Source organism: Haliotis rubra, unplaced genomic scaffold (genome assembly GCF_003918875.1).
Source record: "Haliotis rubra isolate DU_JTF1 unplaced genomic scaffold, ASM391887v1 Scf385, whole genome shotgun sequence".
NCBI classification, from domain to species: Eukaryota; Metazoa; Mollusca; class Gastropoda; order Lepetellida; family Haliotidae; genus Haliotis; species Haliotis rubra.
In genome coordinates this window covers 806,187-831,722 of record NW_025767063.1, presented here as the reverse complement: position 1 = coordinate 831,722, position 25,536 = coordinate 806,187, and the positions used below count along the sequence as shown (strand labels likewise).

General features: G+C 39.2%; 3 protein-coding genes across 3 annotated transcripts; all 3 read right to left on the bottom strand.

Moving 5' to 3' along the window:
* Positions 1–3,790: 3,790 nt before the first annotated feature.
* Positions 3,791–17,302, bottom strand: LOC124286524 (oncostatin-M-specific receptor subunit beta-like). The gene is made up of 10 exons (XM_046722896.1): positions 17,133–17,302; positions 15,661–15,752; positions 14,856–15,081; positions 10,198–10,346; positions 9,231–9,441; positions 8,481–8,639; positions 8,076–8,228; positions 7,408–7,495; positions 5,495–5,567; positions 3,791–5,105 (listed from the first exon to the last, which is right to left on the bottom strand). The coding sequence occupies exons 1-10, from the start codon at positions 17,230–17,232 to the stop codon at positions 4,728–4,730; spliced, it is 1,629 nt and encodes a 542-aa protein (XP_046578852.1). The 5' UTR covers positions 17,233–17,302; the 3' UTR covers positions 3,791–4,727.
* A 381-nt stretch (positions 17,303–17,683) lies between these two features.
* On the bottom strand, positions 17,684–19,148 carry LOC124286504. Its single transcript, XM_046722878.1, has 4 exons — positions 19,003–19,148; positions 18,593–18,710; positions 18,234–18,415; positions 17,684–17,754 (listed from the first exon to the last, which is right to left on the bottom strand). The coding sequence occupies exons 1-4, from the start codon at positions 19,103–19,105 to the stop codon at positions 17,684–17,686; spliced, it is 474 nt and encodes a 157-aa protein (XP_046578834.1). The 5' UTR covers positions 19,106–19,148.
* Positions 19,149–19,401: 253 nt separating this feature from the next.
* On the bottom strand, positions 19,402–24,667 carry LOC124286503. Its single transcript, XM_046722877.1, has 2 exons — positions 24,295–24,667; positions 19,402–19,658 (listed from the first exon to the last, which is right to left on the bottom strand). Exons 1-2 carry the CDS (start codon positions 24,665–24,667, stop codon positions 19,402–19,404), a joined length of 630 nt encoding a protein of 209 aa, XP_046578833.1.
* Positions 24,668–25,536: the final 869 nt, after the last annotated feature.

The following is a 25,536-nucleotide window of genomic DNA, read 5'->3' as shown; positions in this document are numbered from 1 at the left end:
GTGGTTCATCCTCTGTTCAAGTAAGTGATTAAGAAATTTTTTAATGCCATACAGGGAAAGACACCTTTCATAATTTTCCGTTAGACCACAGGACCAGTGAGTGAACTATCAATACAAAATTCACTGGCCACCAGGACCACTGCAAACTTCTCATTTAGTGGTCCTGATGAATTTTTACTAGCCAGGGACCACAGGACCAGCGTACATTTCACACATTGCCATACATTAAGGTAAAACTGGATAAAGGACGGGCCGTCTCAGAGTCAGTTCAATGTATCTTAGTGGGCTATCCCTGTTAAACTTCAGCATTGTTATCCATTTTACCACTACTAGGCCTATAAGTCTGGACTATAACATGCAGTGATACACATATGTGCAAGCCCTACTCAGTAAACCGGTAAGTCAAGTAATCTTGAAGTCAATGTTAATCCCATTTGAGATCACTTCACCTCATGATCATGTTGAATGTGGCTGAGATTACTAATGAAAAAAATAAACATATCAATTTCTTCCTCGTCAAGTGCTGTATACATGCTAAACTATAGGTGATATCACTGAAGACATGGGATGGTCCTGAATTCCACAATGCCTTTTTGTTTGTGTGACAGTGCAAGGATCTCTCTGAGTGTTTACTGCTGTCATAGTGACAGATTCAGGACAACAACGGTCTGAATGAACATTTCCAAGGTCTTATTACTGTGGCCATTATGTGTGTCTCCATCACTTGTTTGACCTTATTGATATGATGCTAATTCCCATTACTAATCCTCATCACCATTGACTGGTCACTGTCAATGACTGATATGTCACTTCTCATCAATTGATGTTATTTATATCATGACATTTATAGTCTTAATCGATTATTCCCAGGGCAATCATGGCCATAAGTCACATGTCTAGGGCTGTGTCAGTCTCTTTCTCTGTCCAGTGTTGTTCATTATTGTGTTTGAGTGAGGTTTAAAGGTACAGATGTAAACCCATGACAGTGGTATAATGTCACCAGTGAGGTTTAAAGATACAGGTGTAAACCTATGACAGTGGTATAATGTCACCAATGAGGTTTAAAGATACAGGTGTAAACCTATGACAGTGGTATAATGTCACCAGTGAGGTTTAAAGATACAGGTTTAAACCCATGACAGTGGCATAATGTCACCATTAAGGTTTAAAGATACAGGTGTAAACCCATGACAGTGGAATAATGTGTCAGTAAGGTTTAAAGATACAGGAGTTTACACATGACACTGGTATAATGTCACCAGTGAGGTTTAAAGATATGGATGTAAACTCATGACAGGTATAGAGTCAACAGTGAGGTTTAAGATATGAGTGTAAACTCTTAACAGTTTAAAGATAAATCGGTAAACTTATAACATGTAGAGTGTCATCAGAGATCTTAAAGATATGTCTGTAAAACCCATGTCAGTAGTGTAATGGTTAAGCCCCAGTCGGTCAACCATGGCCAAGGTGCATCTGATGACATATCAGTGTACTATAATTAGGGGCATCTATGCCTTGGGATCATGTCACACAAATGAGCTTCATTTTAAGAGCTTAGGATATAATGTCACTCCAAAGAGGTTCTAGTTATGGGATTAAATATAATCTGCACATCAGTGTGGTTTAAGATCATCATAAAAGACCATTTCATATTGATAATTATATGTTTATGTGTTATATGTTATGGGTGGTAACCCAAACACTTAGGTGCAACCTGTTAAACAACACTATTGAAGTTTAAGTGAAAAGCACAGAACCATGAAGATTTGGGCTGGGCTAGACTTGATCTTCAGCAACCTATACTTGTTATAAGGGGTGACTAACAAGTCCGTCAGGGTTGCTGACTTGGTTTGACACGCTTCATGTTCATAATATACTTAACGCATAACATCATTGTATCCTTAAAGCTTAATGCACATGATGTCAGTTGGATTGCCTGGTTAAGACTAAATTGATTACTGTCTTTTGCAATATCTCTGGAATATTGCTTTGTGTATAGTTAAACAACAAAGAAACAAAGTATTACCCTGCTTTTATTGATGATATTGCAGCATTAATACTATATATGATGCTTCATCAATGCAGCCACAGTTAGGGGCATGGCTACTATGGCCTTACAGATGTCACACCAATAATGTGGTGTTTGAGGGGTTTACCAATGCTAGGGCAAAGGCGTTTGTAATGTCAGGTCAGTGCCATTTGTAGCTTGGGGCATAGTCATTCATGATTCAGATATGTATGTATAATGTGGAAGGGCTAATACATGTATTTGGTTCAGGATTCGGATGTTCACTGATATATTTTAGATGCAAGACAAATTAAAACCACAAAAGACCTGTGAAGATCCAGGTCAGAATTGATCGCCAGCAAGGCATGTTTTTGTCGTGGCATAAGACACAACTAACGGCATCGGATGGTCACTCCCGCTGACTTGGTTGATACATGTCATCGTATCTGAGTTGTGCAGATTGATGCTCATGATGTCAGTTTACCGACCATCGTCATAGTCGGAGTGCGGCACTAAGTAACAAAGAAAGAAGCAACTACTTGAAAATCGGGGAAAATATATTTCTTTAGAAAGATGACATTGGCAAGAAACTGTGATAGTGGTTCAAGGTTACTCTGCTTTAAGTGACGTCTATATTCTGAACATCAGACAAAGGATTCTCAACATTTGGCACAAGTTTTCAGGACATGCACACACATACATATAATTACCCAAATTTGACCAGCTGGGGAAATACATTGTATGAACTATTCATCAGTAGTTTCCTGATAAGTAAATGTTGACTGCATGAAACATTATGCTTCATTTATATTTTTCTCACCTATGTCATTCAATACACCAAACTTTAAATGCAATACTCAATAGATGCCCAAGACATCTTTCAATTTAATCTGAATTAGCAAACATGAACTACAATATCGAGGAAGATGAGCATTTTTAATTGTCCGATACAGTTCCAAATATACATCTGATTGCTCAGTTTCAATCGTCAGGATCTTATTTGGATTTCAGAAAAATAATCCATTACTGTTAAGATATATTCCTGACAGTCAAAGTCAGTGCTGAATAACCTTCTTGACCACAGAAATCACCATGAATGTTTCTCGATCATGTAAATGTTTAACTTTGGGATATCTGAGATTCACCTCAAGAGACAATGTCTGATTATTCTTGTTCAAGCACATATAGGAACCACGTCCTGGCTCAGCAAATTTAAGTTACTGTCTCTTAAAATATAGCTGTGCATTTTACTTCAGAATGACACTTAAATAGTTGAAATATCTTCTTATGCAGTTCATCATGATGCCAGTTGGATCTCCCTTCTGAAGAAAACTGATACGGGGTGAGGTATTGATGTGGGACCATCATCAACATGGCAACCTTTGCTGTGTCCAGCAGTCACAGACATTGGCCTTGGGGAACCTCAGGTGGATCAGACTCCAGTTTGAAATACTGACCTTCTTCATATTTTAGACAAAATGGTAACTTCAGGAAAATCTTGATCTCTTTTTTTATTCTACCTTAGGCCAGACCAATTTTATTTCTTGCTTTATGGATCCGCCAGTCGTATTTTTTTCAAGAATAAGAACAAAAATAATTATTAATTTTCCCTGCTAAAAAATTAAACTCCTTATGTTTTTATTGGCCAAAAATGTAAACTTACAAGAAAACTTCTTATAGATTGTTTTTTGCCCCATATACACTTCATAAATTCCCAAAAGTAAAATACTTTAGTATTTAGAAGGAATATTACTTTGACTGAGCATTTTATTTAATTTTTTCCCTCCTGCCGTGATGTTTTCTGAGGACAAAAATCTGTAAAACAAGAAATAAAATTGGTAGGGCCTTATGCAGTAGTTCTCCCACAAGAAAGGGAATATCAAGGACATTATTGTCATCACTGGTTTTACTGCAGGTTCTAGAGTTGACAGAAGGAAGTCTGGATGTTAGACTCGGCAGTATAGGAAGGTTTTCCTGTGTGGACAGATTCTCTGTTTCACTTGAAAGTCGTAGGGGCGTTGAATACTTATTACTCTTTTGTAGAGTCATTGTTACTTTGGGAAGGATATTTGTTTTGTTGATATCGGAGACATTTTTCTGCATGGATAGTTTGTTGTTGTGAATGGATTGATTTCAAATTCTTGAAGGTGGAGGAATATTTTCTTCTTCAATGAATGTATGACTTCACTCATGACAGAAAGTTCCAAAGTTAGGATTACAAGCAGGTCATGGTGGAGTGTGTATTGTGGAAACAGAAAGGAGCAGGACTGTGGTGAACAAGTGTTAACTCATTTGTTTGCAATTGTGCAGAAGCTGAGGCTGAAGCAGAAACAACATATTGCACAATGGGAGAAGGGTGATCTTCAGCAGACTTTTATGTGATGGAGTATTTCCTGCAGCAGGAAACCTGAGGTGATGGTGTTTCCAACAGGCAGAGAGTTTGCAGGTGTGGCAACAAGTTTAAGGTGGAATCATCTGCAGAATTGATGTTGGAGGTTGATCGAGTTGATTAGCTGGCAGACCTGGTTATTTTGTACTTTTGCAAAAGCAACTAAAATACTTCAACATGGAATATTTTGTGGATGAGGAGAAATAATACCCTGATTGGTAGAATGAGCATTTTAGCAATTTTTGGGGTCTGTTTTTTGTTTTCATATGAAAGGATGAGAAAAATATTCCTGCCCTGATTCAGCATTCACATAGCTCTCAATATCCCCCTTCAAGGCAGAGGGAGATGACTTCTGAATGAGGAAAGCTGTTCCCGAGGAATGTCTTCACCATGTACAGCCACTATCACATAAGCAGGGTCCGCTGTATCAGAGGGTTGTGTGAAACCTATCTTTTCTCTATTTATAGGCTTAACTTCCAGGGAGCTCTTTTTAGCTGATGAGCCCATATAACAAGAGTGCGTTCTTTTGGGACCTAATGATTCTCTCATTCTTATACTGGCAATGTCCCGGTAGGATTCTGAAGGTAAAAGTTTGGTGTCTTCCAGTTCCTGGTCTAAATCTCGCTCTTTGTCTGTTCCACTTTTCCTATAGGTTCCATTTTTACCTGATGTACTGCTTTCAGGATGTGTAGTGGGCATATCAACATACTGAAAATATATATATATGATGAAATCAATGATGCCCTTTTGAAAACAATAACTTTGATTTGTTCCATGGGGAGAGACGCTGATAAAAGTAAATAATTCTTTGAAATTGTTAAGGTGAAGGTAAGAAATGGAACCCATCAGTGCACATGGCCTTCAGATAGTGAGCTCAGTGAGCACCACAAGCATCAGAGACAGAGGTTTATATGATTTGCAGTACCTATCAAACATTTACTATGGACAGTGATATGAAAGATTTGTAACTGGTATGAAAGAAGCTGGTTGTCTAACTGGTAAAAGGTCACTGAGTGTCTTTGGCAAAGCAGGAATCAGCTTGGAATATGTGAAACACAAATTGTAAGGGGTTAGATTTGTAAGTTTTATGTGCTTACGTCACAATGTTGCAGCAGCTGCAGCTTGTTTTTGGGGTAAGATATTTCCAACTTGGTATTTTCTTGTATTTTGCTGAAACCATAACAAATTCATAGGATGAACACGTTTGAAGAAACATTTTAATTTTTTCACAATCATAAATGTTTGAGCAATTACCCTTGCAGCTTCCTCAGTCAGTCTACATATCACAACTTGACATAACACTGAACGTGCTGCGAAAGTAAGGAACTCTGATTGTGAGTTTCAATCTGCCATAGTAGTCATATCATAAAGAAATGAATGGTGCTATGTGTGCACGATCTGAATTACCAACATGTGATGACCACAAACTAAATATCCATACTGAGGTTGAAAATCAGGTGGCCATTCATGTACAATCTCAATATTACTAAGCAGCAAAAGAAACGTCAGTTCCTTCGCAGAAACAGATAAATGTTTTGATTGTATACTTTTGACAACATCTCCAACTTTACCTGAGCAAAGACATTCCTTCCCAAACTCAGAATGGAACCCATGAAATGGTCTTGAAAACGCAACCTGATCTTGGAGATGGTACGGTGTTCTCCATGTTTTTCATGCAACTCATGCTGCACGTGCTGTTCACAAGGACCAGCCCTATAAAAGGCACCCCCAAATCTGGTTGAAACATTCACATTACAATGTCAGCAGGATGCCCCTTCTCACAACAGCTCAGAGGAACCAGGTGCTAGGAAGACTTGAAGCTGGCCACACTGCACAAGCTGTTGCCAATCACTTCCAGGTCAACGTTCAGACCATCTACAGGCTGCAGCAACGTTTCCGGGCCACCAACACCACAAATGATCGCCCCCGTACTGGCAGACCAAGGGTGACCACAAGAAGACAAGATCACCATGATGTGCGACAGCATGTACAGAATCCCTTCATACAGGCATCCGAAATAGCACACCAGACTGTGGAAACCAACCTCCATTGCCGTAGACCTTACCATGGACCTATCCTCACCCCTCGTCATTGGCGTGAACGTCTACAGTTTGCCCTACATCACCAAAACTGGCAATACAGACAATGGAGAACTGTTCTGTTCACACATGAGAGTCAGTACTGCGTATCAACTGCAGATGGCAGAACAAAAATATGGCGATGACGTGGCCAGCGTTACTCAGACCAATGTGTTATGGAAAGAGACTCATGGGGAGGTGCAAGCATCATGGTATTGGGTGGAATAGGCCTGAACCAGAGAATGGGTCCTGTGGTGTTCCAGAACCTTGGTCCAGGGAGAGGAGGCGGCATCACAGGGGTGCGCTACATCGACCAAGCTCTCAGACCCCATATCATACCACATTTCGCACGTCACCAGAACAACATTTTCCAGCATGATAACGCCTGGGCCCATACTGCCAGAGCTACATGGAACTTCCTACAGCAGAACGGTGTCAACATTATGCAGTGGCCAGCACTTTGTCCTGATTAAAACCCAGTTGAACATCTTTGGGATGAAATTCAGAGGAGACTGAATAATGTCATACCAAGGCCAAACACAGCCAATTTATTGTGCCAGGCCTTTCTCAGAGTGTGGTTCCAGGTGCCAATGGCCTTCATCAATCGACTGGTGCACTACATGCATTGCCGCTGTGCTGCAGTTATTGCCGCTCATGGTGGTCACACTAGATACTGAAGTCAAGAGTCTGAAAAGACTGCAAATGTTCCTGTAATGTCTTGGAATTGTGCTGAGTTATTCATTGATGTGTCAAGATATTGTACACAAAAACTGTTTTTGATCCGCTTATTATGTCCATTTCTGTAATGATTTCATTACAGTGCCTATCTAATTTTGAATTCATACTGACGTGTTTTTTTGCTGCTGAGTATATTTGTAATTATGACTTAGAGATTTGAAGGCTATGGTAGTCAGGAGATCCAACATACTCACCAGCATCCCCATATGATGCAGAAGAAGATGAACAACAGGAGGAGCAGCACACTTGCCACTATTAGCACTGTGTACATGAGTGCAAGATCTGAAACATACCACATCTCATGGAGAATTGACACTTGTCATCTGTATCCTCCAGCTTATCACAGATAGAGATCCATTTTCATTTTGACTTTGAGACTTATATACATTCATTAGACAATAACATCAAAGTGACAATAGTAGATTTAAGAAGTGTTGCAATTAATTATTTCTGATCATCTCTTCTGGTCAAGCCTGGTGGGAATTCCAGTTAGAATTACTCCCCGCTGCTGTTGTTGGTCATAAGAGGCAATTTGGTGGATAGGGTTGTCAGACTCTGTGGTTGATTCTATGCCCTTGTACCCCATTGACTGTTGTTCCTATATCAGTCACTGATATGACAGACCCAGACTTGTTTATGTCTGCAATTTTGGACAGTGAAATAAGAAACAAATCTAAACTACATCCTTTGGGATTAAGAAAACACTATGGTAATCTCTCAAGCACCAAATTCCATATGCAATGTTTACCATAATAAGAAGTGTTTTAGTCTTAGTCAAAGTCAGAAGTGTAGTGCATATACTAGTTGCACATTTTACCTGGATCTACAATCATTTGTGTAAATTTCAGTATGCATAACTCACATGCTTTCAGGTCTACTTTGACTGGTGCACTGAAAGGTCCATTCCCTGCTGCTGAAACACCACAAACTTTGATGAGGTATGTGTGGCCAGTGTCCAAATCCTTCAAAGTGTAGCTGCTCCCTCGACCTACAGCCATCTGACTCTGTTCAGGTCCTGGAAAAAAATTTTGGTTTCTTATAACATTCCAAATGTTATTTCCAAGAAATCAAACACTGCATCTTTGTTAGGAGAAAAAAACACACAAGCCACAAGGCAACCCACTTGAACGATGTTTCCCTGCTAAGATAAAAACGTGTCCATAAATATGAATAGTCATTTTCAGAAGCAAGACGTTTTCACAGATGATTGAAGTTTTTAGCAGAATGTGGTGATATTGACTTATTCTCAATCAGTATAAATTATTACCTGTACATGTATCCCCTCCATCAACAACACAGTACACCACAAGTACACCTGTCAGTACACTAGGTGTCTCCAAGCAGCTCAGTTTTTGCCATTCCATGTCTATACTGGCAGTCGATGGGTCACTGGTCATGTGCAGAACCTCAGGTGCTGCTGCTGGAACTGAGAAAACAAATTAAAGCAGGAATAATTTTGTTATGTCTGACAACTAAAAGAAAGTAGACATTGTTTTGTGTTTGCTTTTCAGTTGTGTTGATGGTGTAGGTTGTGTTGGCAATGGCATCATCTTTAACATCCTATGCAGTCATAATTTCAAAACTGCTCAATATATTCAACAAAACTTGGTATGCGAACTGTGCAAAAGCTAAATTGGTACCTTCTGCTATTTTAATATTTTTCAAAATTTTCTTCTATTTTCTTATTTTTCCATGGAAGCAATTTCGACGTATACTTCATTCCCATTCACCTCACTACAAGTGACATTCTGGATCATAGAGTCAAAGGGTTGTGTACAGACTAAATCAAACACATTTTGTTTATGTGAACATTTCTATATGGTAATTCTCTTCTCATTGGTAAATGTCATTTTCATTTTGATATCTTGAAGATACTGATGTGTGCCTTACACATTTATATACCTTACTTACACACCTCAGTTAATTTTCCTATAAATGCATAGTACACTTACATTTGCACACATATTTGTATGTTTACACATGTGTATAATTAGTCATGTGAATAAATATTGCTCACTATTCCCACTGATGTGGAGGCACTGACTCCATGAGATGCCACTGCTGGTCACCTGGCTTGCATCACTTGCCCTCCGTGTCCTCGATGAGGTCATGATGACCTCAGCAGAGATCCCCACCATGTAGTCTTGTGTGGTGTTCTCACTGAGGCCTGGGAGTGTCAGATTGTACTCCGTGGTGTTGGGGGCCACAGTCGTCCAGTCCAAGGGGGTCTGTGGGGAAGAATTAATGGACTTGTTGGAAGGCATTGCTTCAATGTGTACATTTCTGCTGCCCATGTTTCGGTCAGAAACCATAGGAAGGTCACGAGTTTCGTATAATTCATATGTTATGAGACCGAATGTGGTATTTTATTTATTACCCACGTCTTACATGCATTAAATTGACAAAATAGCGTATTTTTGTTATATTTATGGTTCAAACCGAAACCAGTTTCATAAAGAGGTTTGCGGAGGAATTTTGTTGTAGTACACTTTTTGCATGACGTCACACTGTAATGACATCACTACACCTTACTTGTCTGCCCCCTTGGTAACCGACGTCACAATGCATGTCAGTTGTCATCACCTCGTACAGCCTCCTACATTAAACTACTCCATAGTACCCCGTTTCTTAGTTTGCAGTTGCTTCACTCGGCTAACATCACTGGTGGAACCATTGTTTCTCGACACATATAATGTCTCAGTTCAACTCACAATTAAACAGCGATATGGCAACGTTCGCAATGTTTACATTCCCACAATGCATATAAGTTGTAGAATGAATGAATTCATGTGTTTGTTATGAATGAAAAAGAAATTCCGTCACAATGTGACCTAATTGAGAGGTCATCGGTTATCCAATCAAATTGTTAGAATCTCAGGTCAAGTCGTTACGACACAGGTCAACGCGATACAACACTCGTGTGACGTACGAGATCAGTATGCAACTACCCATACGTTGACCAAGTGGGTAATAAAGCTGCTTACTGTAGAGTTGGTTGTGTTTTCTCCCCTCATGCACCAGTATATGGTGTAGGACACGACTCGGGTGTGGAGTGGTTGCCAGTTGATGTTGAAGTTGCCAGGCTCCTCATCCGTCATAAACTCCACTGTAAAGTCCTGGGGTGGTGACACACCTGTAGTAAACCAATCAGAGATCTAGAGATCTATAACATCCCCTACAGCTCCCTTCTCATTACTTGCATATTCCAATTCATTTCCTGCATCTTCCTATTTATCACCTGCATATTCCTAGTCATCACCTACATGTACCTAGTCATCACCTGCATCTACCTAGTCATCACCTGCATCTTCCTAGTCATCACCTGCATCTTCCTAGTCATCACCTGCATATTCCTAGTCATCACCTGCATCTCCCTAGTCATCACCTGCATCTGCCTAGTCATCACCTGCATCTTCCTAGTCATCACCTGCATCTACCTAGTCATCACCTGCATCTTCCTAGTCATCACCTACATCTACCTAGTCATCACCTACATCTTCCTAGTCATCACCTGCATCTTCCTAGTCATCACCTGCATCTACCTAGTCATCACCTGCATCTTCCTAGTCATCACCTACACCTTCCTAGTCATCACCTGCATCTACCTAGTCATCACCTGCATCTTCCTAGTCATCACCTACACCTTCCTAGTCATCACCTACATCTTCCTAGTCATCATCTGCATCTACCTAGTCATCACCTGCATCTTCCTAGTCATCACCTGCATCTTCCTAGTCATCACCTGCACCTTCCTAGTCATCACCTGCATCTTCCTACTCATCACCTGCATCTACCTAGTCATCACCTGCATCTTCCTAGTCATCACCTGCATCTTCCTAGTCATCACCTGTATCTACCTTTTATGATGAGACTTGGCTTGACTAAAACCCAACTCACATAAAGATATAAACAACTCCACAAATTTTAACTTGGTGAAATTTAGTATAATGATTCTGGTGGAGAAGCACAGTGCCATGTTTTCTGAACCACTGAATTTAACTGCCTTATTAGCATTCTAGGAGTTGGTGAATAAAAAAAAAATGTACTTCTGTGTGCATAACATATGGTTTTTGGCATATAGCTAAGTTTCAAGGCAGAATCTTTCTCCATCATCATGCCTGACTGATTTCAACCAAGTGTTGAGAGAGATATGTGCTTGACATGTTGTGATAAGCAGCACATTAACATCACTGAATGTATAACAAGTATATTCCTAGAAAAAGCAAGCACAGCAGTTACATGAATAACTGGTTGGAGAGAGCATTACAATAATTGATATTGACCAGGAAGTATGTTAAAGCCCCAGGAGAGATCTAAGTACCGCATTGTCATGTCTGTTATTACCTCAGTCTGTGGCAGTATCCTTCCCCATCACATCACAGTAATTAATTACAGTGTAAATTAGTACCTCTGAGTCTCAGGTGAGTGGTATTGGCCTGACTTGCAATTTAATGCAAAATTGATTCATGAATTGCGTACAACAGTATATGACATTCATTCTATCGTCTGTAATTGGTTGTGAAACTAAAATAAACCAAATGGGCCTGTACATAAGGTTATATTTGCAGTCTTGTTCCAATAGAGATTTCAGGTTAACATACAATAACCCAGCAACTAAAGATGGCAGCTAATTGCATCAGGCTATTGGCCACTTATATAATTAGTGATATTACTGACTGTGTCATCAGAAGGAACAAATATGGATATTGTTAGTAATTATTAGTAAACTTACCTCTTGATTATGGTTGCCAGTTTCCTTTTGGGTGACACAGATACATACAGAATGAAAGAGATTACATTTTTCTAAGTCATAGCTATCCCTAGTGGTATGCCTAAATATCTACATGGTTAACTCCCTTAGCTGTGACGTCACAGCATTGTTCTTTGAACACCTTCATAATTTGTTTTTATTTTTAAAAATTATTTTTCCTCATACACTTCGCGGGGAGGTAAGGGAGGGTCCTAGATGCAATAATCCAGAGGTAAGTTTACTAATAATTACTGACAATATCCGTAATTCACAGTTTCTAATTATTGTGTCGTAAACGTTTCCTCTGGATTATGGTTGCCAGAATCCCACACAAGGATGGAGGGCCCCAGTGAAGAGGAAACATAGCTATACCACTATACTTCTGGAATCCCGAATTCCCTTCTTGGGATAACTATGACTTAGATAACTTCCTGTTCAATATTCCCTCCACCATATTATTTTTTTAATATATTACTAGAAGAGGAAGTTAACATGATGAAGATTCTGAAATATTTGGAGAGAAATTAGATCATTAACAGAATTAATTCCTAATATTCTAACTAATTCAGAGAACCTATTCCCATCCTGAAACCGCGTGTTCAGACATGACGTCACTTTTCGTTCTTTCGACTATACCTTCGAATTTATGACGTCACCTTACGTTACTATGACGTCACTTCCAGTATGTTATCGTCACCTTCCGGTTTATGACGTCACTTCTGGCTTTATGATGTCACCTATGACGTCACTTAGGGCTTTTATGACGTCACTTATGATGTCACTTCCGGCTATGACGTCACTCCCGTTATGGCGTCACTTCCGGGTATGACATCACTTCCGGTTATGACGTCACTTCCGGTTCATATTGTATCCATCCTCAGATATATACTACCCTTACTAAACTAATTCTCTAGAACAACTTCCCAACATCTAACAGTTCTCTCCAAATCACGTGATATGTGAAACCATCACCATACACTGTAATATACAGATAATATTAGATCTTTATGAACAAGTATCCAATATCCATAAGTCCCGAAGTCTTGTTGATCCAGGTCGTCTGAACTGATCCACTTTCAGGCTTTCACTCGAACACACACACACACGCACATGCACACACACATACACGCACGCACGCATGCACGCACACATACACATACACACACCAGGTCAGGGGATATATGCTGTGCCGCCACTAAAGTTTCGTAGACCCCCCCATGGACGTGGCAACATCTCTAAGATATAAATTCGCAAAAGCATTTGATGTTTTCCATTGACAACTAGATACTATCTGTTCCACCGAAACTGAATTCCAAGCTGCCAAAGATGAAGCTAGTGCCCTAATCTCATGAGGTGAAAACAGCATCTATAGTCTCCTGATCACAGTCCCTATAAGCAAAGGTGATAGTCTTTCTTGAGATGAGTATTTTTTAAAATTTCTGAATCAATGTTCTCTTACATGGAAGAAACAAACGACGGCGACCCTTTCTGAAGTCAAGAGTTCTCTAAATGTACCACCGTAAAGCATGAATTGACAGCCAGGGACCGTGTCCCTCCCACTCAAAGCTTTAGCGTCTCCAACCTGGCTTCAGGACGTGGGTGATGCTGGACTGCAGAGCACTGCGCCGCCCTACGGGGAATGACTCTAGACCTTGGGACCTAGCATGCCCTTCATCGTATGAGTCATATAGATAAGCCGCATTTTGAGTTAGGGAGCTGGAGAAATCAATTTGCCTCTGTAAGTCTGAGATTTTCCCTTCGTTACGTAAGTCAAAGTCATGGAAGGACTGCCGCATGGATGATTGAATTTCTGACATGAAAGAAGACGAAAGCTCTGCAATAGCTGACAAATCAACCTGGCAAGATGATGAACTTGATCTAGATTTAGATTTTGACTTAGAGTCCGATTTAACTGCTGAACTAAAAGGCTGAGAGGCAGGTATTTTACTTCTAGAGGAATCTGAGATCTCTGACAATTTTCTCTTCCTCGCCTTATAACGTGCTTTATCCATACTAATCCATTTCTCCGTAGATAAGGCAGAACATAGCAAACAGCAATCTTCAACTGTGCAAGGAGCTCCAACAAAACATGATGCACATAGAGAATGCGGATCTAACTCAGCCATAAATTTTTGACATTGAACGCACTTATTTTGCGACATGGCGGGAAAAGTTAAAAAAGGGCGGGGAAAAAGTCCTAAACTACACAAAGTAAAAAGTTTTTTACAATAAGCAATAATAAAGCCATTAATAAATCTGTAAGATTAAACTTGACAATAAACCTCTTCCACTCTTCCACGTCCGTGTGTGACCATACAGATAAAAATTATGAAGGTGTTCAAAGAAAAATGCTGTGACGTCACAGCTAAGGGAGTTAACCATGTAGATATTTAGGCATACCACTAGGGATAGCTATGACTTAGAAAAAATGTAATCTCTTTCATTCTGTATGTATCTGTGTCACCCACAGGAAACTGGCAACCATAATCAAGAGGAAACGTTTACGACATAATTTCCTAATGTAATACATCTCCTAACGTCAATCATTTAATTTTTGTGTTCCCAAAAGTTATTTACAGTGTGCAGTCAAATTTCCAAAAACACCAAACAAAGAAAAACTTCAATTCTTTTATTGAAAAGGAAAAACGGAATGCTAATTTGCTTGTAAGTAATAATTCAATTGCAGTTATATTGTGTCCTGACTTGTTGCTTCTTATTGTTGAATATTAGGAATGTCACAGAGGATATTTGCTCTTGAATGATGATAGTGTCGATGAGGTAAGATTGATTAATTGGTAAGATGAATTGTTGGATGTATGGGGTGAGTTGGATGGATAGGATGGTGTCAGTGGCTAGGTAAATTACAGAGGAAGAAACAACCCACAAATATACCTTTTCCCTGTGGTGCGATGGTGATGTGTTTGGACTTGGTGGAGCATCCCACCTCTGTACAGGCTGAGGTCTGGACCTGGTAGGTGTTGTTTGGCTCCAGGCGGAGTTCTAGTGACGTCTGTGTCATGTTTGTCACGGTGATGTCAGTCTCATTTCCAATATCAGTGTCTTCCACAAAGATGTGATATTCTGTGATGGGACCATTACGCAGATGGGCAGGAACAGCCTAAAAGATGGTGATTGATGATGAGTTACGAAATGTACAGTTCACATGCGTTGCTTCAGTTGAAGAAGTCTGACTAGTTCATTCCACCCTTATCATATATCTGGTAGCATAAGCTTGTGTTACTTTGAAGAAAATGCTCTGTGATGTGAGAGATACAGGCGCAAGGAAACTACATGTTAACAGTTAAATGAACTACCTAAATTCCTACATTTTTTAAGTTATATTTACATCTAACATGTGTCTTCAAATTGGGCATTTAAATTTTCTTTTATCTTCCCCCAAACATCCAGACATATAACCTTGCTGTAAGCATGAAGTATTCTCTCAAGATATAATCCCAAAGTCCAAGTTTGTACTGTTTACTTATGTGACAACTAGTAATTAATAGCTGTTCTCCAAGATGTGGTGGTAGGCCATGATATGGTGGAACATATGTAAATGGCTCTATAACATCAGTCTGCAAATTATGATGAACTAGATTTGTCTTCTCAGTTCTACTGACATGGAGATTTGAACATGCTGGAACAAATGAACTGAATAGCATGTTTTAATTGTTGTATTGCTCACTTATGATCATACCTTCCAGAACAGCAAGATCCCTCTGCAGTTGTCTTCTTCACAGTCAACTTGTAGAAAACTCCCAGGATGCACTTCTGGTTGAGATGCTGGAACTAGCAAATAGTCAATTCCAATAACAAACATGGCGGATTGTATCAGAATTAAACATGCAATTAAACCTCATTAATAGGTTCGTCTATTCAAAGTATTTGAGTCAAGTCATATGTTTCTATATAACATGGGAGCTCATGTAGTAAGAAATGTTTTTTGTAGGTGAATTACATTGTTATGATCTATGTATTTGATGACACGCTTAAACCAAGGACAGTGTACATAAAATGTCATCAATCTATGAACAACAACATAAAATACATACCATCAGTAACAAACAACCTGCCATCAGTAACACAGTTGCCACCTACCATCAGTAACACAGTTGCCACCTACCATCAGTAACACACACCACCTACCATCAGTAACACACATCAACTACCATCAGTAACACAGTTGCCACCTACCAACAGTAACACACACCACCTACCATCAGTAACAAACAACCTGCCATCAGTAACACAGTTGCCACCTACCATCAGTAACAAACAACCTGCCATCAGTTACACACACCACCTACCATCAGTAACACAGTTGCCACCTACCATCAGTAACACACACCACCTACCATCAGTAACAAACAACCTGCCATCAGTAACACACATCAACTACCATCAGCAACACAGTTGCCACCTACCATCAGTAACACACACCACCTACCATCAGTAACACACATCAACTACCAACAGTAACACAATTGCCACCTACCATCAGTAACACACCACCTACCATCAGTAACACACATCAAACTACCATCAGTAACACAGTTGCCACCTACCATCAGTAACAGGCACCACAGTAACACAGTTGCCACCTACCATCAGTAACACACATCAACTACCATCAGTAACACAGTTGCCACCTACCATCAGTAACACACACCACCTACCATCAGTAACAAACAACCTGCCATCAGTAACACAGTTGCCACCTACCATCAGTAACACACACCACCTACCATCAGTAACAAACAACCTGCCATCAGTTACACACACCACCTACCATCAGTAACACAGTTACCACCTACCATCAGTAACACACACCACCTACCATCAGTAGCAAACAACCTGCCATCAGTAACACACATCAACTACCATCAGTAACACAGTTGCCACCTACCATCAGTAACACACACCACCTACCATCAGTAACACACATCAACTACCAACAGTAACACAGTTGCCACCTACCATCAGTTACACACACCACCTACCATCAGTAACACAGTTACCACCTACCATCAGTAACACACACCACCTACCATCAGTAACACACACCACCTACCATCAGTAACACACACCACCTACCATAAGTAACACAGTTGCCACCTACCATCAGTAACACAGTTGCCACCTACCATCAGTAACACAGTTGCCACCTACCATCAGTCTGTGTGGTGTGGATGAATGTGCTGACTTCGCTCCAGAATCCCCCTTCTTCAGGGAGACAGGACACATTCCACTGATATACTGTCCCAGGCATGAGGCCACACACAGAGACAGATCCATCGGACACATTGTCCACAGGCTGGAAGTGCACAGAAAGCAAAACAGAGACAGCATATGGAAGATTTATTTACATCATTGATGTAACTTGTTCAACCAGCAATTCAGGTCACTTTGTCATGTCACAATTGATGTCACTACAAATGCTATTTCTTAATCAGATGTCTCAGAATGAGTGCTTTGCCTTTCTCAGGATATGCATAAATCTGTGTAGCACATGCAGCTGGTGTCATGATTCAGTCATGTTGTGATCGAGGTATATACCCATTGGTTCATTATAATCATCAGATAAGAAAATGATGCAACCAACCTGACAGGATTCTTGCCAGTAAGAGCAATTGTACAGTATTCGACATGCTATTCTGTGAGTATCTGCATGTTGCCATGACAACAGTACACAGGTACTGTTGAAATTAGTGGCACTGATGTCAGTCAAAGTAGATGGTTTTACTGTTGAATGGAAAAATGAAGGCAATGAAGGGATAGAAAGTAACATTGTCTACAAGCCCAAACAGTAAGAGCATACAGTAATGACCCCAAATATTTGCAATTCTTCCAGATCTTGGAATACCATTGCTTGATTGAAAATGGCTTGGGTGAGTTTATATTTTATCCCTGTACTGATAGACTGACTGAGTTTGGTTTTACGCCACTTTTAGCAATATTCCAGCAACTTTACGGCGGGATACGGGATGATTTGTTTGTTTATTGCACTCAGCAATATCCCAACTATATGACAACAGCTTGTAAATATATGATTTAGAAAAGCTATTATAAGCAATCATGTGATGACATGTAATGAGTCACGTTACCAAGCTTGACCATCCAATCAAAGGATTCAGTCACAGCTACAGCCAGCATACATTGCCTTGGATATATTCTATCCCAGAATCTCCATGATGGATTTTGATGATATTATTTAATATTCTAAAAAAAATAACTGAGGATAGTAGGAAATTGTATTGACAAAATGATTACCAATTTCACTTGTGTTAAACACAAACTGATCTGACACTTTCACATCGAGGAAGTCACCAGTGTCAGATGTTGTAGTAATGTTGACAACTATTGTGTAGAGGTTTCCCATGCTGAACTGTTCTGCTGGCCAGTGACAAGATCCAGGAACTTTGTCATCAACACAAAGCTGGCTGGCAACACCACTGGAATGTCAATCATGTCAGGTATCAACAAAGGACAATGAATGTTTGTTTGTTGTTTAATGCCAAACTCAGATATATTCCAGCTATGTGACCATGGCATGTAAATGAGTCTGGACCAGTGACTAATATTTATTTGTCTTTGAGTTTATGTACAACATATAATAATCCTTCACTCACTTTGTGCCCCAACTAAGTATAGCAAGTGTAGCATCTGAAGCGGATGGTGGCCAGCTGCATGTCATGGTTGACCAGTTGTCCACCACACACGACACATTTGTTACCGCCTCCATTCTCCCTGGCAACAAAAAATATTGTGAGCTGTACTGACTCTATTATATCTGTGAAAAACAATTTAGGTAAATTAAGTTGGAAATCACATGAATAATCTCTTGCCCAACTTCTTCTGTTACCAAGTTTACCATTCAGTGAGTCAGTATGGTTTTATGACACTTTCAGCAAATTAGAGTTGTGTCACAGTTTACCAATACTAGCGTGTGAGAGAACGCATTTACCACTGTGCTGCCTTACTGCCCCTTGAATAACAAATAGTAAAAGTTTTACAGAGAAAATGACCCAAGTTCACGTACTGTACAGTTTGATATAAGAAAGGGCTGCATGTGGTTTGTTATTTTCACATAAGTAGCAACGATAGAGACCTTCATCAACTTTGGCTTCCTGCAAAGATATCATTATGAGTCATCATGTAGGGTTAACAGAAAAAGAAAACATTGCTAGTATATCAGCGAACAACCAAATATAACAGAGAAATGCTGTGACAAGCCAGAAAATATGTGACAGTTAATCCTAATGACAATTAGCATTGCAAATAAAAATTATTTTCCAGCAACTACACTACAAATAAAACTTATGCATATAGTTTAGTTTTCAGTTTTAACATAAATTCTTTTAGCTTTCTTGAGATGCGTTTTCATCAATTTATTTATTGTTGTTATATATTATATTATTGTTGAGCCTCAGAGAAGAAATCATACCTTGGTCTTGTACTGAAGTTGAATGGTCGTAGAGTTGATTACTTTTACATGCTGACTGCTGACTGGTTTCTGCATGTATCTCGTCTTCCTAGGTATGTTATGGCACATGTTCCACTTATGAAGTGTGGTGTTATCATTTTGATGTCTCTTTGTGAAATACATGTTAGATGCATTTGATGTATCAGAGGTCACACTGCAGGTCAAGGTCACCACATCACCCATGAGGAGGCGCACATCATCTGGTGCAAGAGCTGTGAAAAGAAAGCAGAAATATGATGTTACTTTGATTATGAAGATTTCAACAAAAAATATGATATTGTTAACTATGTAGTTACAATGTCGTTTTCTAATGAACAGAAATAAGTTTGATGAAACTGTAACCTATAGATAAACCAACCGCCTTCTACAGACTGCTTTTCTGGGTGCTTAAAATTCGGCTTATCTATGGTCATATACGGTAAGTCAATTTATGACTCATCTTAATGTTGCTGATTTTTTTCACGGAATCAATCTATTGTTAGTGGTGCTTAACAATGATTGGATGTACCTCATGAACTCTGGTCATATATAAATTGTTATATCGTAACCTAGTGTTTGCTTTACTCAGCTTGTTGACAGTAAAATGGCTTTTGTCCAAGACATTTGAACCCGTTCTCATGGTTTATCCTTTCAGTTTCATATTTCAATGGAAATTTGGCAGTAGCAAAGGCACTTGAAAAATAAATAGAGATTAGTGTGTTCATCAGTCACTTGATTGTCTGAATGGTTGTAAATGACTTCTTGACCTATGAAACTGAAACTAAAAATGTTTGTACCCACAAATCATGAGCCCCATTATGTTTGTAACTGATTTTCAATATGGCCACCTCAGCAGCCATATTGAAAAAAATACTTATGACTGTTCCTGTGGACAGCAGCTTCTGTTAAGTTTAAGCTGGTGAGTAGATCGCCAGGTGAGCTACGATGCTGTTTCACTTGGGGACATTTGAATGAAAATGGTGTGCTCCCAATCATAGATGATGAAGTGGTAATCAGATGAGTTGTGTTTCACTGGCTCTTAGAATAAAAATGAATGGGATTATAAGCTAATTGTGTGTGTCTCTGTGTGTGTAACAGTGAATGTGAAAGTGGTTGACTGACTACACATCCTTACACCTCCCCAGCATCCCTGATGTAGCTGCTAGGTGATTTCACTCACTAATAAGAGTGTTATATTAATCCTGCTCTCTCTAATTATTTGATTAACAGTGAGATGAAGTGAAATAGTAAGTCCATTTTCTGTGTGCCAAACTTCACCCCAAAGTAACTGCTTTGGGAGCTATGGAAAAGTACAATAATGACATTTTTTTATATAGATAACAACTTCTTTGATTTCACAAGTGTGATGTTTGGATACAGATTCTTATACTGTTGTCAAGCAGTAATGTAGCACTGTCAAGTTGTGTTTCCTGCTAGACAGAGGCACAAGATTCTGTAGCAAATCTCATACCTATGAAGTATAATTTTGTCATCATTGTATTTCGTAACTTCTAAAATGGCTCTCAAAGAAGTTATGTAAAAATGATATTACTTTGAACTAGGTATGTCTAAAGATTTGTCTTCAAAGCTGACAGAAGGAGTCAGATAAATGCATGGAACCTTGTTCCACAGAGAAGCTCTAGCAAATTTTAAGTTATTTGTCCAAAAGATTAATATGTCATTCAAATTGTTAAAATTTTTGAGTTTTATTCATGTTTGGTCATTTTTCATTCATGTGAGAGCAGGACATGTGAACACGTCATCACAAGAGAGCTTACAATGATAGTAGGTTATTTATTTAATTAAAGATGCCATTTATGTTTTGAATATGAAATTACCGGACCTTAAAGAGATATTGAATTTTTTTACTGTTTATAATCAGTAAAATATTTGCTCTCATTAAAAAATGTGGGTACAAAAAAATGTGTCAGAGTTGAACTGTTGTCATGGTAAGTGCTGTTATTGAGGCCTCTGCATTCCTATGGTGCATGGTGAGATGTGACCTGGCGACTTTCAGTCCAGCACCTCCCTGACTATACAGAGATGACCCTTCCCCTTCAACAAACTGACACCATGACAGCTGTCTACTAATATGTATGTATTTCACTTATGTAGGTCACTTATAAAGACCTCACGCACAAGTCAAGTGGAAAATGTCTTCAGATACAGCATATTAAATCATGCATGAATAGGTGCAAACTTGTATTTTGTTATAATGATCTGATGAAAATAGCAAATGTAAAAAGAGATTGATAGCAGCTTGTATAAAGGGGAAGGAACTTTGATAATAAGCAGGTGGACAATAAATTCTGTTTGTCCACTGTTCTGGCTGAGGGACTGACCCACATTATGCTTAATTACACAGCTTTCACAAAGTGCGGAGGGGGCATCTTCTATCATGACTTTAACAGGCCAGAAATACTTCAAAATCCTTGTGAAACAGATTCCCATTCTGAAAATCAGTAGTTACATTGTAAACAGCATGTCTTGGTCTCATGTGTCTCTGTGTTGAACATAATTTGTCTCAGGAAACAGCTTATTTCATCTGCTAAGGCTTCAGATAAAAATGTTTTTATTACCAACTACAATGTAATTGTGTAGTTATGCTGACCTACATGAGCCTGCAGAGAACACACAGAGGGTTTTATGCTATGCTGGGCTTGAAATGTAAATAATTTCTTTCCCAAGTGTGTTTGTCATTTTGCATATTTTGATAAAGAAACATTTACGTCTCCTTTATTGAAACAAGATTTTGAACAAAACAATGTAAGACTATGTGCAAAGAATACTCTCTAACGTTCACAGATTAATATGTCCTTAGCTAGGCATGTTTTTCTGAGACAAACTTTCAATTACAAGTAGTTTTTAGCAACTCTGAACATAAGCGGCAGCTAATAGTTCATAGATACACCATGACTAGTTCACAGAGTTATACCAATGTAGGAAAAAACTCATGACTCAACTCCAGTGTACAATTGTTTTATACCGGTAAGTATAAAACATTCATCATGTCAATACATTTTCATGCAATATTTCATCTTCCTTAGGCAAGGGAGTAAATTGATTATTGAAGTCCTGTTTTCACCCTTGACAAGCTAGTCTGGAATTTCTGAGTTGTTTGTTGGCTGGCCTTATGAATCTATGCACAGTCCAATCAAAATCTTGTAATGGGATCAGCATGAGGCTCGCTAAGAACATGGTAACTGAACTGCTGATTTAATCAGGGTTTGCAAATCATTGTTACAATAACTGGGCATCAACAGATATTGTTTTAAGTTCATGGTTGTTATAAAACAGTCTCAAGTGTTTTTAATCACTTTGTCTGTTTAACATCCATGTTATTACAATAAGTATTAAATGAGCTCATCGTTGCCATGAGTCATAGAATAACTCCTATGATTGGTTAATAGGAGAGACAAACAAGGCGCATAGCTAGTAATAGCCACGTATGATGCTTCAAATGAGCCGCAACATTACACCCTATTTCAGCATTGGTAGAAACTGTACCTTTGCAGTAAATTAACAGCCTTGCCGCAGGAAGATGAAATGCTAATGATTCCTGGAATTCATGAAATTCATGAGATCATATCCTTATCTGAAAATCCCATTTAATTTCCAGATAATCCCCACTATCCTTCAGTGTAAAGGTTCTCAAACGTATACGAATTGTGTACTGCTACCAGTTGGAATTCCAGGTTGGAACAGATCCCCAGCAACCTGTGCTGATTGTAAGATTGACCTGGTTGACTTGCATGTCACAGTTTTCCTGACAGCCTGGCTTCTTCATAATTTCAGTGGCCATCAGTGCTTTCTCTAATCCAGGCTTAATTCACAGGCCATTTTCATATAGCATGAATATTGCTGAGTGTGTCATGTAATAGCAACATACACATTGCATGTGATTCCATGGTATGTAATTTGCCTACCAACCATTTTTAGTGTTGTATTTTTCCTTTACTGAAACAATCAGTGTCCACTTTTGACTACTCTTTTCATGTGGCTCATTATTAGCACTACAGGTAGGGCTTACACCATATTGTGTACCATTGCCTGCAGATAAGCAGATTTACAAGGTGCACACACAAATTATCTATAAACACAAAAAACTTATCAAAGTCCACTTGTACAAAATGTAACCTACAGGTCAATGCCCTAATGAATACTGACTCAGTAGTGAGCTAGATATCTGGGGGTTTACCTCATATAAAAATGACTGTCGACTGTTGCTCAGCTTGCGTCCTATTAGTGGACAAGAAATGAGTGAAAATGGAAACAATGGATTACAATTACTGACTGTAGCCTTTTTCTACCTTATAAATGGTATTTCATCTTTTCAAAATATATTCTTTTATGAAACTGAGGCTTAATTCATTAATTATTATCTGTAACATATTGTCTGTACAGTTTCTAATTCAGAGCGTAACTTTTAATTGCATGAAAGTTTTATTATGAAACTTGACGTGTTTATCAAACCCATTCTAAACCTGTTCCTTTGGATGTTACGGTATTTTTGTAAAAGAATTTAAGAAACTATGAATGAAACTTTGCAGGCTTTAAAGAGTCACCTATCATGACTGAGTTTGAAAATTGGATGCAGGTTTACCTCTTCAGTGAAAACCATTAGCAAAGTTTCAGTTTTGAGAAACCTGACATCATATGCCCCTGAATTTGTTTCTGTCTTCCAAGAATGTCATAAGAGACTAACAGAGAGATGTGTTGTCAAGCAGGATAACTGATTGTGTATTATTGCATGGTCCAAACTTTATTAACTACTGGTTATGTTTTACATGACTGGAATATTGCTTGCAACAGTATTAGCAACATGCTTTTGAAAGAAGTGTAAACACAACTGACTGTTGCAATACTTACTCAGTATGGAAGCAGCAACATCCACATCAGCAGCAGCACCGGACATCCCACGCACAGTACACCTGTATGTCCCTGCATAACTGGATGTCACATGAATAGCTTCCAGTACGATGCCCAGAGAGGATGTGTAGTCACCAGCAAACCATCCCTTGTTCTTCCAGGAGTCGATGAATGTAGCTGTAGGTGGATCCACTGTGCCCCTGACTATGTCCACAGTTTTGCCACCCTCCACTCTGCTCCAGCGGAACTCTGTCACATTCTCCCCGGGACTCAGAGTGTAGTTACATTGGAGAGTCAGAGGCTGTTGATTGGGCACGCCGACATCTCCCCACCCTGATACTGTCACTGTTCCTTCAACATCAGGACACAACATCTTTGCTATACTCATGGAGATTTAGGGAATAATTTACCACTCTCTAGTAAAATACACTTGTTCTAAAAGGTGACTAAAGGAATCTGAAAGGCAGACTCGGTGACATGGTTGGGCACCTGACATCTAATACTCTTTATTCAACATCAACAAATAACATAGCTTCATGGTTAAAGCATTCGCTTGTGACACCGAAGTCTTGGGTTCAATTCTCCATAGGGTACAAGCCCATTTCTGGTGTCCCTGCTGTGATATTGCTTGAGTATTGCTAAAAGCAGCATAAAACAGAAACTCACTTGTCATCTCAGTGAGGCTAGACAACATAATGTGATAGTGTGCTGCCTAGAAGTGTATTTGGAGATATCTTGGCAAAATGAAAAGAAATTGTGACCCTCCTGACTGAATTGAGATTCAGTAACGGAAGTGTGGTGGTCTAGGGAGCTTTATCTGATATACAGAAATCTGGCTTGGTCTTAGTTCAGGAGAATATGATGGCAAATTGGCACATGGACCAAATTTGTCATCACCTATTCGTGATTATCAACCAACAGAGGGAGTTGTTTCGATATGCCAATACAGTAGCACACTCAGCTTGTATCACAGATAACTTCCTTCATAATTCAAACATCAGTGTTTGCCATGACCATCCTTATCATCTGTGGAACTCAATTACGTCAGCATCAACCTATGCCACATATACTTGCACAACAGGTCATCATATTGTAGGAAGAATGGAGGAGAATTACACAGGACAGGATCCGCAAACTTTTTGTTAAGAGTGTGTTTTGATTACAGTTAACCAGGAACCAAACTTAGTCAATCAATCCCATTCATAGCCCTTGAGTTACTCCTTTAAAGCATGTCTACTTACC